Source organism: Muntiacus reevesi, chromosome 15, assembly GCF_963930625.1.
Source record: "Muntiacus reevesi chromosome 15, mMunRee1.1, whole genome shotgun sequence".
Lineage (NCBI taxonomy): Eukaryota > Metazoa > Chordata > Mammalia > Artiodactyla > Cervidae > Muntiacus > Muntiacus reevesi.
Window position 1 is genome coordinate 62,888,045 of NC_089263.1, and position 13,978 is coordinate 62,902,022.

At 44.1% G+C, this 13,978-nt stretch overlaps 1 protein-coding gene across 1 annotated transcript in view; it reads left to right on the forward strand.

The window, feature by feature from the left end:
- The window catches only part of DYNC1H1 (dynein cytoplasmic 1 heavy chain 1), a 62,849-nt gene that overhangs the window by 2,064 nt on the left and 46,807 nt on the right, over positions 1–13,978 (forward strand). Inside the window, exons 2-7 of the mRNA XM_065906540.1 lie at positions 5,714–5,801; positions 7,748–7,921; positions 8,155–8,410; positions 8,797–8,983; positions 10,424–10,695; positions 10,787–11,014. Of these exons, the coding sequence (XP_065762612.1) occupies positions 5,714–5,801; positions 7,748–7,921; positions 8,155–8,410; positions 8,797–8,983; positions 10,424–10,695; positions 10,787–11,014 (1,205 nt within the window). The remainder of the gene's footprint in view (positions 1–5,713; positions 5,802–7,747; positions 7,922–8,154; positions 8,411–8,796; positions 8,984–10,423; positions 10,696–10,786; positions 11,015–13,978) is intronic.

Genomic DNA, 13,978 nt, shown 5'->3' on the forward strand with positions numbered 1-13,978 from the left:
TTAAAATCACCTGGAATCCTTCGACCTAGCTATGACCACAGTCAGCCTTTTGGTGTCTGTCTTTGTGGTGGTTTTTCAGTGAACATACATTGTTTTATTAAAATACATTTTAATCTGCGTTGTTACTGTATTTTGAGTGGCTTGACCTTGGCTAATTCTTGATCATATTTCATTGCACTGTGTGTGTTTTGAAATCAGTGATTTCTACGTTAGGTCTCACTCTCTTTTTACGGACAATAAACTATAAGTTTTGTTCTTTGCTTCTAGGGTTCTCTTTAGTGGTTCACTTGACTCAGCATCTTAGGATCGAACTTTTGCTAAAGTTATTGGAGGGTGACCCTATTTCTGTTGAATGCTTTCTGGTACAAATCGCCTCTGTTTGCTTGGTGGTCCATTTTCTGCTTTCAGGATCCAGGCATCCGAATCTTGGCTCCATAATGACTTGCACTTTTGAACATTGACTAAGGAATGAGACTGTCTAAAATTGAAATCCTACCTCATTCATGTATTTATAAAAGTCCCATAAGTATCTCTAGTAATTCAATTGGTCTGTAACTTATTTTTCACTTATAGAAATCTGAGGAAAACTTATGTGGTCCCATAAGTCTAATTATCATCCTGGCTGTGCTGGCATAATTTAGACACAAGCGTAGGCCCAGGTCACTTAGTAGGAGAACTATCTGTCTTCCAGGTGGTTTTTTTGAGTTAGTGTTGCTGTTTGCTCCTTTAAACAAATATGAACATCCAGTAGTTATTTACAGTGAAAAAGTAGGCTTCCGTTATAATATTGAGAACAAATCTGAGTGGTTTAAACCAAATAAAGACCACCACCAACAATGAAGTCATATCATTTATTCAATGAATTTATTTACTTCTACTTTATCTTCCCCTCACTTATCCCCCTTTTTTTGTGGAAAGAATTTTCCAAACACATAATTGAATATAGAAGCATTTTTATATTGAAGATCGGTCTATTTCTTTCTTTTTTTTTTAACTGCTGCATTTAGCTTTAAACTTTTTTGGTAAAGTACAGCACTCCTTGCAGTGTAGAATAGAGGTTGTGAATTTAGCAGTTTATTTGGGGGGCTGCCCTGTGCAGCTTGCAGGATCTTAGTTCCCCGATCAGGATTGAGCCCATGCCCCCTGCAGTTGGGGCGCTGAGTCCTAACCACTGGACCACTAGGGAAGTTCCTAACTATTTTGATAGCAGAGAGTTGGTAGGAAAGAGAAGGTTAAATTGTGGCTCCTTGATGTAAAAAGAGAAAGCTCCCTCCTGTAATTCCTGGCCTGTGGGAAAGTGTTTTCCTCATAGTGTACTTTTGAAAGTATGATCAGGTAGGTGATCATTACGTGATGGGCATTTTCCGATGGCAGTGACATTTCTGTAGCATTTTTTACCTGACGTGCGTTTTTGTTTGAGTTCCATCTCCAGGAGAGGTTGGGTGGTGAAGCAGGGGGAAGGTGAGGATGATCTGGGGTGCAGGTGCTGTGGGGTTCTAGTTTTACTGTGTTCCACTCAGGTGTCTTATCCTCGGATGAGACTGAAAATAGTGGCTGCCTTTAGTCCATACTCAGCCTGAACTTGGAATGTTAGTTTTTTCTGACAGACGTGGTTGAGGGGGTTTTACCTCCACTTGGCGAGTGCAGGGCTGGCCAGCCACCAGAGTGTGAAAGAGCGCTCGTGGGTTTACAGGACTAGCCGTCCTGGAGATGTAGTGGTGTAGAAAGGTGTGTGGGGAATATTTTTGTGGAGTTTGAAACATTATTTTTCCGAAGACTTAATTTCCCTAAAAGATGAAGAAATAGATTGATGAGTGAAATGTATTCCTCTCTGGCCTTTGCTTAGACCCCAGAATGGTTACTAAGATGATTAAGAAATGAACAGGAACCGTTTCCTGTGACTCCGCACTGGCTGGGCGCACTGGCTGGGAGTCCCTCAACCTGGACCCTACTGTCCTGCGCTGTAGGCGGGCCCCCCACCCTCGGGAGGTCACAGAGGCCTGCAGCGCGTGAGTTTGGACATGCAGTGCTTCATAGCGAGTGGAATTCGTGGACAGGAAAGGAAAAACAGCCATCACTACTTTTTGAGAGCTAAAAACAAATGGAAATTTCGTCGCTTGGCATTGCAAAGTATCTGGCTGGAAGCAGCTGGAGAGAGGTAGCCCAGCCCACTCCATCATGAGTGAGGAAACCGAAACTGCAGGCTTTTAAGACCTAGTTAGGAGAAGGATGCTTTTAAGGAGGGTTCTGAAACCTAAAAACTAATTTATCTGTTCAGTTCCTTGGTATCCGTTAAAAAGGGGTGTTCGTCTTTATTTACTTCATAGCGGTTCTTTTGACTTAGTATGAGCCTTAAAAAGCATTCAGTCTCTTAGGCGTTACTGACTTATTCGTTTTTCTGGAAGTGCCAAAATGAGCCCCAGACTTAGCTAATGTACAAGGGGAACGTGGGGTTTAACCCTCCTTTCATATTCCCAGTGATGCTATGAGTGAAGAGGCTCAGGACTCTCCCCGAGAGTGTCACAGCCTCTGAAGGAGGGCAGAGGATGGACGTGGGGATGACTGGAGAAAGTCCCAGGGACTTGAAAGAGAAGAGCTGGAGTGACCACTGGAGAAAAAGCGGAGGGTGTGTGTGGTCGCCATTGACCAAAATAATGTGCTATTAGCAGTATGTTGGGATTTTAAAAGGAAAAGAAGAGGAAAAGTAAATAGAACCAGAAACATGTAACAAGTAATTTGGCCAAAGAAAATGAGAGGCCTTGTTTGCTTGGGTGCGAAGACGCTCGCCCTGTGGCTGGAGAAAGTTGGGAGGGGACAGTGGAGGCGGGAGTGACCACAGGCAGGCCAGACTGCAGACACGCACCCGCTCCACCTGGGAGAGGTGGGATGAGTCCTAGAGGAAGTGAACGTGTATCTGTTTGTATTTCACTCAGCGAGGCCTGTTGCTCACCTGATTCACAGTGTAGTGATATAAATCATTTGCGGTTTGAGATACAGTCATCTTTCAATAGAAGTATGCGCAGAGTGGTGCTTAAAGACATTTCGAACATCTCTGGAAGTTTCGATAGACTCTCAGAAGTTAACCAGAGAGGTGTCCACAGGCCGCTGCAATGTGTGTCAGGGTGGCCGGCCTCGGAGGAATCCGAGAGGCGGGCACAACGCGGGGCTGGGACTGCGGTCCGGGCGTGTGTTCACAGGCAGCGCAGGATCAGTCTGTCGTGTGCTCACCAGGAACCGTAGCATCGTTAGGAAGCTGGCTCAGGCTTCACAGAAAGTGGTATATTAGCTGATAAAACACGCAGATTGTGTGTGTGTGTGTGTCTTTAATACTGCAGGATTGATAGTCTCTGTTAGGAATCAACTAATAAGTGTCTTTCTCTCCTCCAAACAATTTTTTTTAATGTTTCTGCAGAAGTAAAATTACTGTTCTTTGGAATATGTAATAATTTATGAAGAGGCAGGAAAGTTTAAATTGCTTGGCCATTTACAAAACAAGGTCCTGAGTTCTCCGTAATGGGACTCAGACCCACTCAGGCTTCGTGTGGTCCTTGTGTCTATGGGGAACAGGATTAAAAAGCCTAATTCAAAATGTGGTCTTCAGCTGATTAATGACGACTTCCAGCAGCCACTGTCATCAGAGGCAGTTTTACGGAGCCGTGGAGGGCACCTATTGCACACCCTTGTCTGAGGGTGATGTCATGGGGCGTGCCTCCTGCTGCAATGCAGTGTGATTCCAGGGTGGGCTGGGCGGGCCCTGCACAGCCGTCCCGGGAAGGAGAGGAGACAGAGTCGGAGCCGGCCGTGACTCATCGCCTGGCCTCCTGCCCGCCTCCTTTAACCCCGTTTGCATTAGGACATGCGGGCAACGTGGTTAGATGCTGTTCCCAGTCGGCATGTTTGATTTCATTTATATAGAGGATGATGCTTTGTCCGGGAGGAAGAAATTATTCAAAGTTATTACTGTATTTTTTAATTATGTCAGTAATTTCCTTTGGTAGTTATCTTCTGTTTATTGTTCGAGTGTTATTTTAATATGTATTTTATGTAACCCATAAAAGAACATTACTGAAAGTTCCAAAAATTGAGGGAAAAATTATTTCATAATCCCACCACCCTGACAGCTGCTTTAGTTTGGGAGTGTTTCCTTATATTCTTTGTGCTCGTGTTTTACAGACTGAAGTTACATATTTGGTTGGTTTCAGGCAGTATGATTTATCTTATCTGTTGGTATGTCCACATTTCAGTTGTTAGAAAACTTGGTTGGTTTGGGTTTTTTTTTTTTTGAGGTAGTTGGTAATGTTTAAAAAACAGCTAGGAAGTCCCTGGCACACTAGAGTGTTCTGCCGCTCACTTCTCCTTCCTGGAGATATACCAAAAACAACATTTTGGAAGAGTTAATTGTCTTCTTGGTTAATATGCCAATATTTTCTGTGCTTTTAGTGTGAATTTTGTATTTGTGTCATCTTAAAGCTAAAGACGCAAGCTGCTTTTGCTCATAGTTTTTAGCATTTGTAGAAACCTTACAGATCACTAGTTTAGTACCCAGCCCCTTTCTGATGCTGCTTTTACATTTTACAGATTTGAAGCTGAGGGGAAGAAAAATGACTTTCCCAAGATCATTTAGTTAAGTCTGCTGCCTTTGCTATCATACCATGACTTAGAAGTAAAGTCACATGTACCAAGTTAGATTAATTCTTCCGTATTTATTTTTCCTAATGTAGTTATTGCATGTAGTATGTTGTTGCAGAGATAATTCAACTAGCGGGTGTATGCTTCTAATTGACTAGTGCTACGTCTAGAGGTTTGGATTACTTCTCCTTTTTATAATTTTTTATATTTTTTTTCAATTTTGAGTTTTAACTCTCCAGAAATTTTATTCGCATTGATCTTGAGTTATCATAGTTTTACATTCCAGTAAGCTTTTTAAAATTCCTGCTGCATTCATAGGTTGACCGCAGAGCAGGCTCTGAAAGTGCTCTCAGAGCAGAGGGGAAGGCCAGGTGAACGCCCCCTTGTGGACCTGGGGGCGTTTCTTGGTAGCAGTTTTCTTGATGGAGGGGGGAGGGCAAGCTGTCGACCCGTGAGGACCCCAGGTTTGGAATCAGACTTCTGCATTGTCCCTTAGTTCCTTTCTAGTCACATGTCTGTAGGCAGTTTACTTACATACTTTGCTTGGAAAATAAGGATAACAGTAGTCATACCACCCCCGCAGGGTTGTGAGGGTTAAATGTATGATACATTTGACGTAATGCCTGTCACACAGAGGGTGCCGAGTAGACAGCTGAGCAGAATACCCGGGGTGGGGGTCGGGGGTGGCCTGCGTGTCAGGACCGCTGGGATGGGGTGGGGGGAACCTGGCCTTGGTGCGTGGACACGGCCAGCACCGCCTGAGGCCAGGCCCGCTCCGGGCATCCGCGCAGGCAGTCCTTCAACTGCCCAGGCATGCCAGCGCGCCCCTATTTACAAACAAGGAAGCAGAGAGGCCGGGAAGTTAAGAACCTTGCCTGGGATCACGCAGCAAATAAGCGCCTGGATCTGTCGGCAGTCAGAAAAAAACGGGTGGAAGGGAAAATTAGGTCAAGCCACGTCACACGGGGTATAAGTGCCAGGTTGGGGATGGGGTGAGGCTCATCAGGCTCTGAGGAGTTTATAAATTCAGTTAAAAATTGAAATATTGACTTGAATTTGATATAATGTCTATTATGATTTGCAGAGGATGTCGGTGATGAAGGAGAAGAAGAAAAAGAATTTATTTCCTATAACATCAACATAGACATTCACTACGGAGTTAAGTCCAATAGGTGAGTAGTATGAATATACCATTATTTTGGACTATAAAACTTGTGAGAATTAAATGTAAATCCTAATCAAGTCAGAGTTACCAAGAAAACACTTGAAAGATTTCTACTCTTTAATTCAGTTTCTTGTCTTTGATTTTATCTACTCAAATTAAGAGGATTTCCAAGTCACTATAAAGTTAAAGTATTTTAATTGCCATGTCAGGGCATTAGCCCTTGAGCCACAGTGTATTAATACTTAACATGTTTAATAATGCTCTGAGATTATATCTGAGTTTTCATTATTATAAGTAAGTAGCACACATTCATAGGTACAGGTCTGATTCTTGTCAGGATAAATCCCTAAAGATAGCACTGCTGGTTCAGATACAGCTTTAGAGTCTTTAACACAGTTTGCCCGATTTCCCACCTTTTAAAAAGATTGTGCCAATTTTTATGCTAGTAGACTTACTGAAATTCAAATACATAAATGTTTATTTTGCACTGGCTTTTTAAAACTTTTTAGTTTGAATAATTTCAAGCTTACCAGAGTTGCCTGGACAGCGTATGGCACCTCGCAGACATCAGTTAACCTTTCCCACGCCTGCATCATCATTTCTCCCCCGAGCCATCTGAGTTAGTTATCCACAGGCTGCCCCTCTGTCCCTAAACATTCTGCAGCCGTTTCCTAAGAACAGCCACATCATTGCTCACTGCCTCAGTACAGTTTTCAAACTGCCGAAATTTTAGAACAATTTACTCTAGGTACAGCGCATATTCATATTTTCTCAGTACTTCCCCTTGCAGTGTTTCTCCCATGATCCAGAATCCAGTTCCATGTCTTTGATGACGCTGGTGTCTTTGCTGAGTGCAGACAGTAGTGATGGAGCGCCCTTGCCCTGGATCTGTCTGTTGCTTCTCCGTGCTTACATTCAAGTTGTACATTTTCGGCAGGAATACTGTTGTGACTGTGTTCCTTCTCAGCGTGTCGCAGCAGGAGCTTCATGGACTTTTTAGAATAATAGGAAGTATTGTGTCTAGAGTCCATATACATAATATGAGAACTGGAAAATTCAGATATTGCTTCCCTTGAAGCTGTTGGTTCAGCCACTTTTGAGCACCTGTGTTATGTGCAAGATAACAGCAGTGGGTGTGCAAAGGAATAAAACCTAACTCCTGTTCCCCAGAAGTTCACGGTCTCTGGGGAGGAAGAGTGGCAGATACACCACCAGCTGTATGACTTGGCAAAGTCTTAGAGGTGCAGAATACCATGGAACCAGAAGACCAAGGAGACTGCTGCTGCTTAGGGAAGGTCCCATAGAAGAAGTGATGCTGGAGTTTGGTTTTGAAGGTTAACTTGGAATTTCAGCAGTTGAATATAGGCTTCTTAAGCAACTACAGGAAAACACATGCTGTTTAGAGAATGGGTCATGTAGTTTAAAGGATGTCTCAAGTCAGGTATGGGGTGCCTAGCAGGAGATGAAACTAGAAGAGTTGGTTTAGGCCAGGTGTAAGGGCCTGGAATGTTCCCTCATCACTTTAACCTGCAGGTGACTTTTGTTGTGGTCAACCTGACATGTGATTTAATGTCATAAATGAATGGGACGGATTATAATGAGATCAGATTTAAGTTCTTCAGAGCTTGTAACTTGCAGTTCTTAGGGAGGTTTGTTTTCATGAGGGCAAGATTATGAATTCAACCTCCATACAAGACAAATTAACTTGGCCTGGTTTCATGATCACGTGTTATAACCTTAACCTTGATTCCATAGTTCTCACATAAGTGAATAAAAAAAGAGAAGCAGTGTATTTCACTATTAGAAAAGCAACAATTTATTCTTAATATGATTTTGAAATTAAAACATTCAAATGAATTTTTAATTTGCGTGCACCACAGAGAAGTCTGTAGTCACTGAGACTGATGAGGAATGAGACTATGTGTTCTAATGTTTTCTTTTCCTTTCTTTCAGCTTGGCATTCATTAAACGAACTCCAGTGATTGATGCAGACAAGCCAGTGTCTTCCCAGCTCCGAGTCCTCACGCTCAGTGAAGACTCGCCATATGAAACCTTGCACTCTTTCATCAGCAATGCAGTGGCTCCTTTTTTTAAGTCCTATATCAGAGAGTCTGGCAAGGCAGACAGGTAAAAACCAGTTTTCCTTCATTAGTTTGAATGTCGTATTTTACTTAATGTTTATAACACACAATGGAGAGAATGATGCAGCATGCAGAAATTGGGAGGATAAAGCTAGTAAACTCAGATGATATGAATCGGTTGCATTAATGTGCAGCATTGATATTTGACAGACCTGAAATAATAGAATCTCTTTGGAGACGATAGCGCACCACAATGTGAGATGTTTTCTGTCTTTTCAGGGACGGTGATAAAATGGCTCCTTCAGTGGAGAAAAAGATTGCAGAGCTTGAGATGGGGCTCCTGCACCTGCAACAGAACATTGAAATTCCAGAGATCAGCCTGCCCATTCATCCGATCATCACAAACGTTGCCAAACAGTGTTACGAGCGTGGAGAGAAGCCGAAAGTTACAGACTTTGGAGATAAGGTTGAAGACCCGACCTTCCTCAATCAGTTACAGTCTGGAGTTAACCGCTGGATCCGAGAAATCCAAAAGGTAAGTGCACCGTATTGGAAATGTCATGTAAAGTGCTTTCCTCTTTAATATCTGTGAGAAAACCGGTACGCATTCTTGTCAAGGAGGTGGGTTCTGTGATCCTGTTGGCTCTCCCTCCCGTTGGTCCTGGGAGTGCTTGGTGGAGGAGTAATGTCGGCCGCATGGAGCGGTCGGGGTACCATGTGATGTGGTTATATACCATCCTTGAGACAGCCTTAATCTCAGCGGTCTCAGTCGTTTGCTTCCAAACTAAACCACCTATTATACAAGGACGGAAATCTACTTGAAGTATTGACCCTACATTTTAATGCACATATTTAATTAATGACCCTTTTTCTACCTTTGTTTAAATGCTGAGTACTCTTGAATGTTATTTTGTATTTAAGGTGACCAAACTTGATCGAGATCCAGCCTCAGGAACTGCCTTGCAGGAGATCAGTTTTTGGCTGAACTTGGAACGTGCGCTATACCGCATCCAGGAGAAACGAGAGAGCCCGGAAGTTCTCCTGACTCTGGACATCTTGAAACACGGCAAGCGATTCCATGCCACCGTCAGCTTTGACACTGACACAGGTAAAGACTCGAGGTTGGAGCTAAGAGGCTGATGCAGTGAGCATCACCTCAACCTGGGTTTTGTGGTGAAAAGTGATAGATGCACTGTCTCTCCTGACTGCTTACTCCTTTGCATCTTATCTCATCTTTCCCCAGCTCTAGGCGATGGAAATGATCTTCCCACCTACCTCCCTTTCCCTTTAGGGCTTTCGAGAAGGTGAGCCAGTCTAGGCCTGAGTGTAGGCAGCCCCGGGGGCTCCCCTCGGTGTCCCAGTTACTTGGTGCCCCAACAGGCTGCGCTTCTTTCAGTGTAAAGTTACCCATGCTTTTGACAGTCCAGGCAGGAACAGGGCTTACGTTAAGCAGAAGTTCTTTGCCCACAGGGCTGCGGAAGGGAAGGAGAGCTGGCCAGTACTTTCTCTTCTGCTATTCACCTGCCCCTCCTCCCATTCTCTGCCTCGTCCCTGTTCCGAACAGTTGTCACGATAAAGGTAGTTTCTGAATGGGCAGCAGGGAGGGTGACGTTGAATGAGCGTGTACCGGGTGCTCAGATGTGGAGTGCCGGACGTGGCCAGACCTCGCTCTTCACCAGAGACACGTCAGAACCAGTCATCGGGACAGCAGTCGTCGTCATGTTCTTTTCCTTCCCCTCCAAAAAGGTTGTGGTGCCCACATTTTAAATGTTAGAGGAAACCTTTTCAGTTCCTTTGACCACATTTCATATACTCACTAAGATATGGACATTCACTAGTACTGAAATGTATACTTTGAATTTTTTTTAATGCCTCTAAAACCTTTATTTCTTTCCTAATATATTTCTTTTTAAAAAATCTTATGCCAAAGGAAGTTTAAAAAAAATAAAGACCGGGACCCAGGTTTTCCTGTGATCCATGTCTACAGTACACTCCCCCTGACTTGAGCCATGTGTATAAAATTTAAATTTCAGTGTTCTTAATGCTGATAAAATTCAAGCTTTACAAAACTAATGTAGTAATACTAGACTGCTTAGATAGTGTAGACAGTAAACAAAGATGGCATCTCTGGGACTACCACTCACAGCCTTTGAGTATGCATGAACTGACACGCTTTAAAAGCAAAATGGAGACCACGCTGGGATCACCTGTTAATAGCATTGTTTTTTTCAAACAGCACAGTTTCTGTGTTTACTAAATATTTTGCAGCATCAAAATGTTCCATTGTGAGGATGTATTCTAGTTTACCTAACTCGAATTGGGTTCGCCAAAAAGTTCATTTGGGTTTTTCCATAAGATGTTACGGAACAAACTTTTTGGCCAACCCAATATTTAAAGCTAGAAGGAATACTCTTTTACTTTTTTAAAAAAAACTGAGGTGTAACTGACACATAACATTGTATCCTATAGTTGTCTCGCTTCATGTGAAAGTTATGAAACTGTTGAAACTTCGTGTGAAAACTATGTAACTGTGTCTCTGTTAATCTAGGTCTGAAACAGGCTTTGGAAACTGTGAATGACTACAATCCTCTGATGAAAGATTTTCCTCTGAATGACTTGTTGTCTGCCACTGAGCTGGACAAAATAAGGCAGGCACTTGTTGCAATTTTCACCCATTTGAGAAAGATCCGAAACACGAAATATCCCATTCAGAGGGCGCTGCGCTTGGTGGAGGCAATTTCAAGAGACTTGAGTTCTCAGTTACTCAAAGTGTTAGGCACTAGGAAACTGATGCATGTTGCCTACGAAGAATTTGAAAAAGTAAGTTGTAATATACCAGGAAGCCAGCTTTAGGGCGTTTCGATGAAGGTGTGCTCTAGTAATAAGCTTCCCCTCTTAAATCACATCCCAGGTTATGGTCGCGTGCTTTGAAGTTTTTCAGACGTGGGATGATGAGTACGAGAAGCTCCAGGTGTTGCTGAGAGACATTGTGAAAAGGAAGAGGGAAGAAAACCTAAAGATGGTGTGGAGGATCAACCCCGCTCACAGGAAGCTGCAGGCCCGCCTGGACCAGATGCGGAAGTTCAGGCGTCAGCACGAGCAGCTGCGAGCCGTCATCGTCAGGGTCCTGCGGCCGCAGGTGTGGCTCACGGTCTAAAACTTCGTGCCCGCATTGCTTGAGTGACACTCACTCTCTCTCTCTCTCTTTTTTTTTTTTTAACAGTCACCTACTTGTTTCTCTTTTACACTGAAGTACTTCTCTAGCTCCATTTTCATCTGTCACTGTCAGCTTGAAGATCTATAGGTTCTGAATCATAGCGTTTTCGTTCCAAGCTTTAACATTCTCTATCCATTCATTCCCATCCCCAAACTGCATGGACCCTAGAGCCAAACCTCATGGGTTTACATCCTAATTCAGCTGTTGACCTAGCCATATGACTGGGCTCATTGTTTTACTCTTTTCCTCAGACTCCTTATCTGTAAAATGTGGATAATAATTGCGTTTGGCTCAGATTTATTGAAACAATTAAATGACTCCTTTTCTTTCTTCATGCTTTTTTTTTTCTCTTCTCAATTCACCACTTTTCTTGAGCACCGCTTTTCTCCCTTTAAACAATCCAGTCCAGAAATAGCAGGTGGATTGATACATGTATAGGCAGACAAATTGGTAAACAGATAGATGTGTGATAAAGCCAAGGTATAGCCAATGTTAATTGGTTGGTGTTAATCATAGGCTCTCGGTGGGGTCTTTCGTGTGTGTGTTTAGGATTCTTTCAGCCTTCCTGTAGTCTGAGAATTCTGTGGTGTTAGCTGGGGTGGGCGATCGGTCTAGAATCCCTGCCGTCTGGCCTCGTTCTCCCATGAGGAGCGCCGGCCGCCCAGGGTGCAGCGGGTTGGTAACAGTGCTCGGCGTCTCCTGACCTAGCAGTCCCGATCCACGTCTGCACGTGCGCGTGGGTTGGTTTTACGTGTTAACCCCTTACCGTGTCCGTGAGAGACTTGAGACGGGGACTGATTTGTCCCAGCTTAGGGTGTCTCAGCCCTTCGTGCCATGTCCTTCTCAGACAGCCCTGTTTTAAAACACCACTGTCTACTTTCTGATTGTAAGCCACGTGTATTGCTGCCTTTTTGTTCGTAAAGTGTGTAATAAACTCGTGTGCAGGCGTGCATTCTCAGGATGGTCTTGTTGGAGGATTAGTCTGTTCACATTTAACATAGTTATTGATAAGTTTGGATTCAGAGCTGCTATTTGCTAGTCTTAACAGCTATATTTCTTTGAATTTTCTTTTTTAGTTTTTTCTCTAGGGATTACTATCGGTCTCTAATTTATCATGATATACTCAATACTGACTGAACCTCGTAATCAATACAGATCTCCTTCCTCCTGCTTGTCATGTTTGCAAGAGAAATAATGCTATTCTTACAATGCATATATATCACGTATATTACTATGTGGTATTACTATTACATATGTTATAAACCCAGCACTACAGTGTTACAAGTTAAGCAGTCACATATATCTTAGAAAAAATCAGCAAGTGAAAAGAAAAATAATGACATCACCTTCTACATTTGTCCCTGATTTATATTTTCCAGTTCTGTTCATTTCTTTCTGTGACCAAGTTACCTCTGCCATCTTCTCTCTGTAGCCTGAAGAAATGTTTTGCCATTTCTTGTCCCATAGGTTTGCTGGCAGCACTCTCACATTTGAAGGATAGTGTCACTGGTTATAGATCTTCTGGTTGACAGCAAGTTGTAAATCTGTCCAGACTTTTCTTTCTTGCAGGGCTCCCCAGGATCTCCTGGGCATATATGTCATTTACTCCGTTGGCCCTTGTCTGACTGTCTTTTCCAGAACCCCCCCTTTGTTTGTTTTATAAGTTTTATGTGCTAGGTCTTGCTTGCTGCATGGGCTTTTGTCTAGTTGCGGTGAGTGGGGGCGACTCTGTAGCCGGTGTGGGCTCCTCGTCGCGGCGGCTCCCCTTGGGGAGCACAGGTTCTGGGGTGCCCGGGCTCCAGCAGGAGCCGCTCCCGGCATCTAGAGCGCCGGCTCTGGAGTTGTGGTGCACAGGCGTAGTGGCTCCACAGTGTGTGGGATCTTCCTGGACCAGTGCAGGCAGATTCTCATCCCCTCAGGCGCCAGGGACGTCCACTGGCTGTAAGCTGCTCTTCTGCGCCCACCTGCAAAGCTGCAAGTCTTCCTGCCCGAGCTGGGGCAGGCGTTGCCTCCAGGCCGGACGGCCGTCGGCTCACTGCTCTCACCTGCTGTCGGCACACCTCAAGGTGTTGGCTGCCTCTGGCGGTTGTCTGTTGTCCTGAAATAGCTGTTTAATCATTTTATGCGGTTTTTGCTCCTCTAATGTCATTGCCAGGAGTTCTCAGAATGTTTTGAAATATATAAAATAAAATGCACAGGTTTACAAAGAAACAGTTGTCCACAGTTTTGAAGTTGTGATCTGTGGACAGTAATCTGTGTGCTTCTCCATGAACACGTAAAAGAGCAAGACCTAGTGCCAGGCCTGATAGCCTGAGTTTGAGGTAGTGAGCATAAACGAGCTCTCAGGATTACAGCAGCTGCCGTGTGACGTGGAAGGACAGCTATAACGGCTGCCTACATTCATGACTGAAGAAAATGCTAGATTTAATTAGGCTTACTGAAAATGATTTTCCCCAAATACACAGGCTGTCTGAGCTCCATGTGCGGCGTCTGCGGACCCCAGATCAAGCCCCCGCCCCGCGGTGGAATTCCGCGCGAGTGGCGTGAGCTGCGCCCGGCGGTCCGCCGCGTCCCGAGGCGCGGGGCCTGTGTGCTCTGCTGTCTGTCCAGGAGCGCGTGGGGGGCTGAGCGGGACCCTCTCACTCACTGTCATGCTCGACCTGTCCGTCTGCTGCAGTGTGGACCCTGGGCTGTAATCTGAAGTTCTAGAAGTAAAAATGAGAAGTATATTGGATACCGACTTTGTATGTAGCACTCCTGTGAAGTCCTGAGCTTCCCAGTGCAGTTTGAGGGAAGAACCCCAAACCCAGGTCTCAACACGTTTTTTTTTTTTAGCTTTGGCCACAAAACTACGTTGTCTGAAGGTCTTTACAGCAGAGTTAAAAC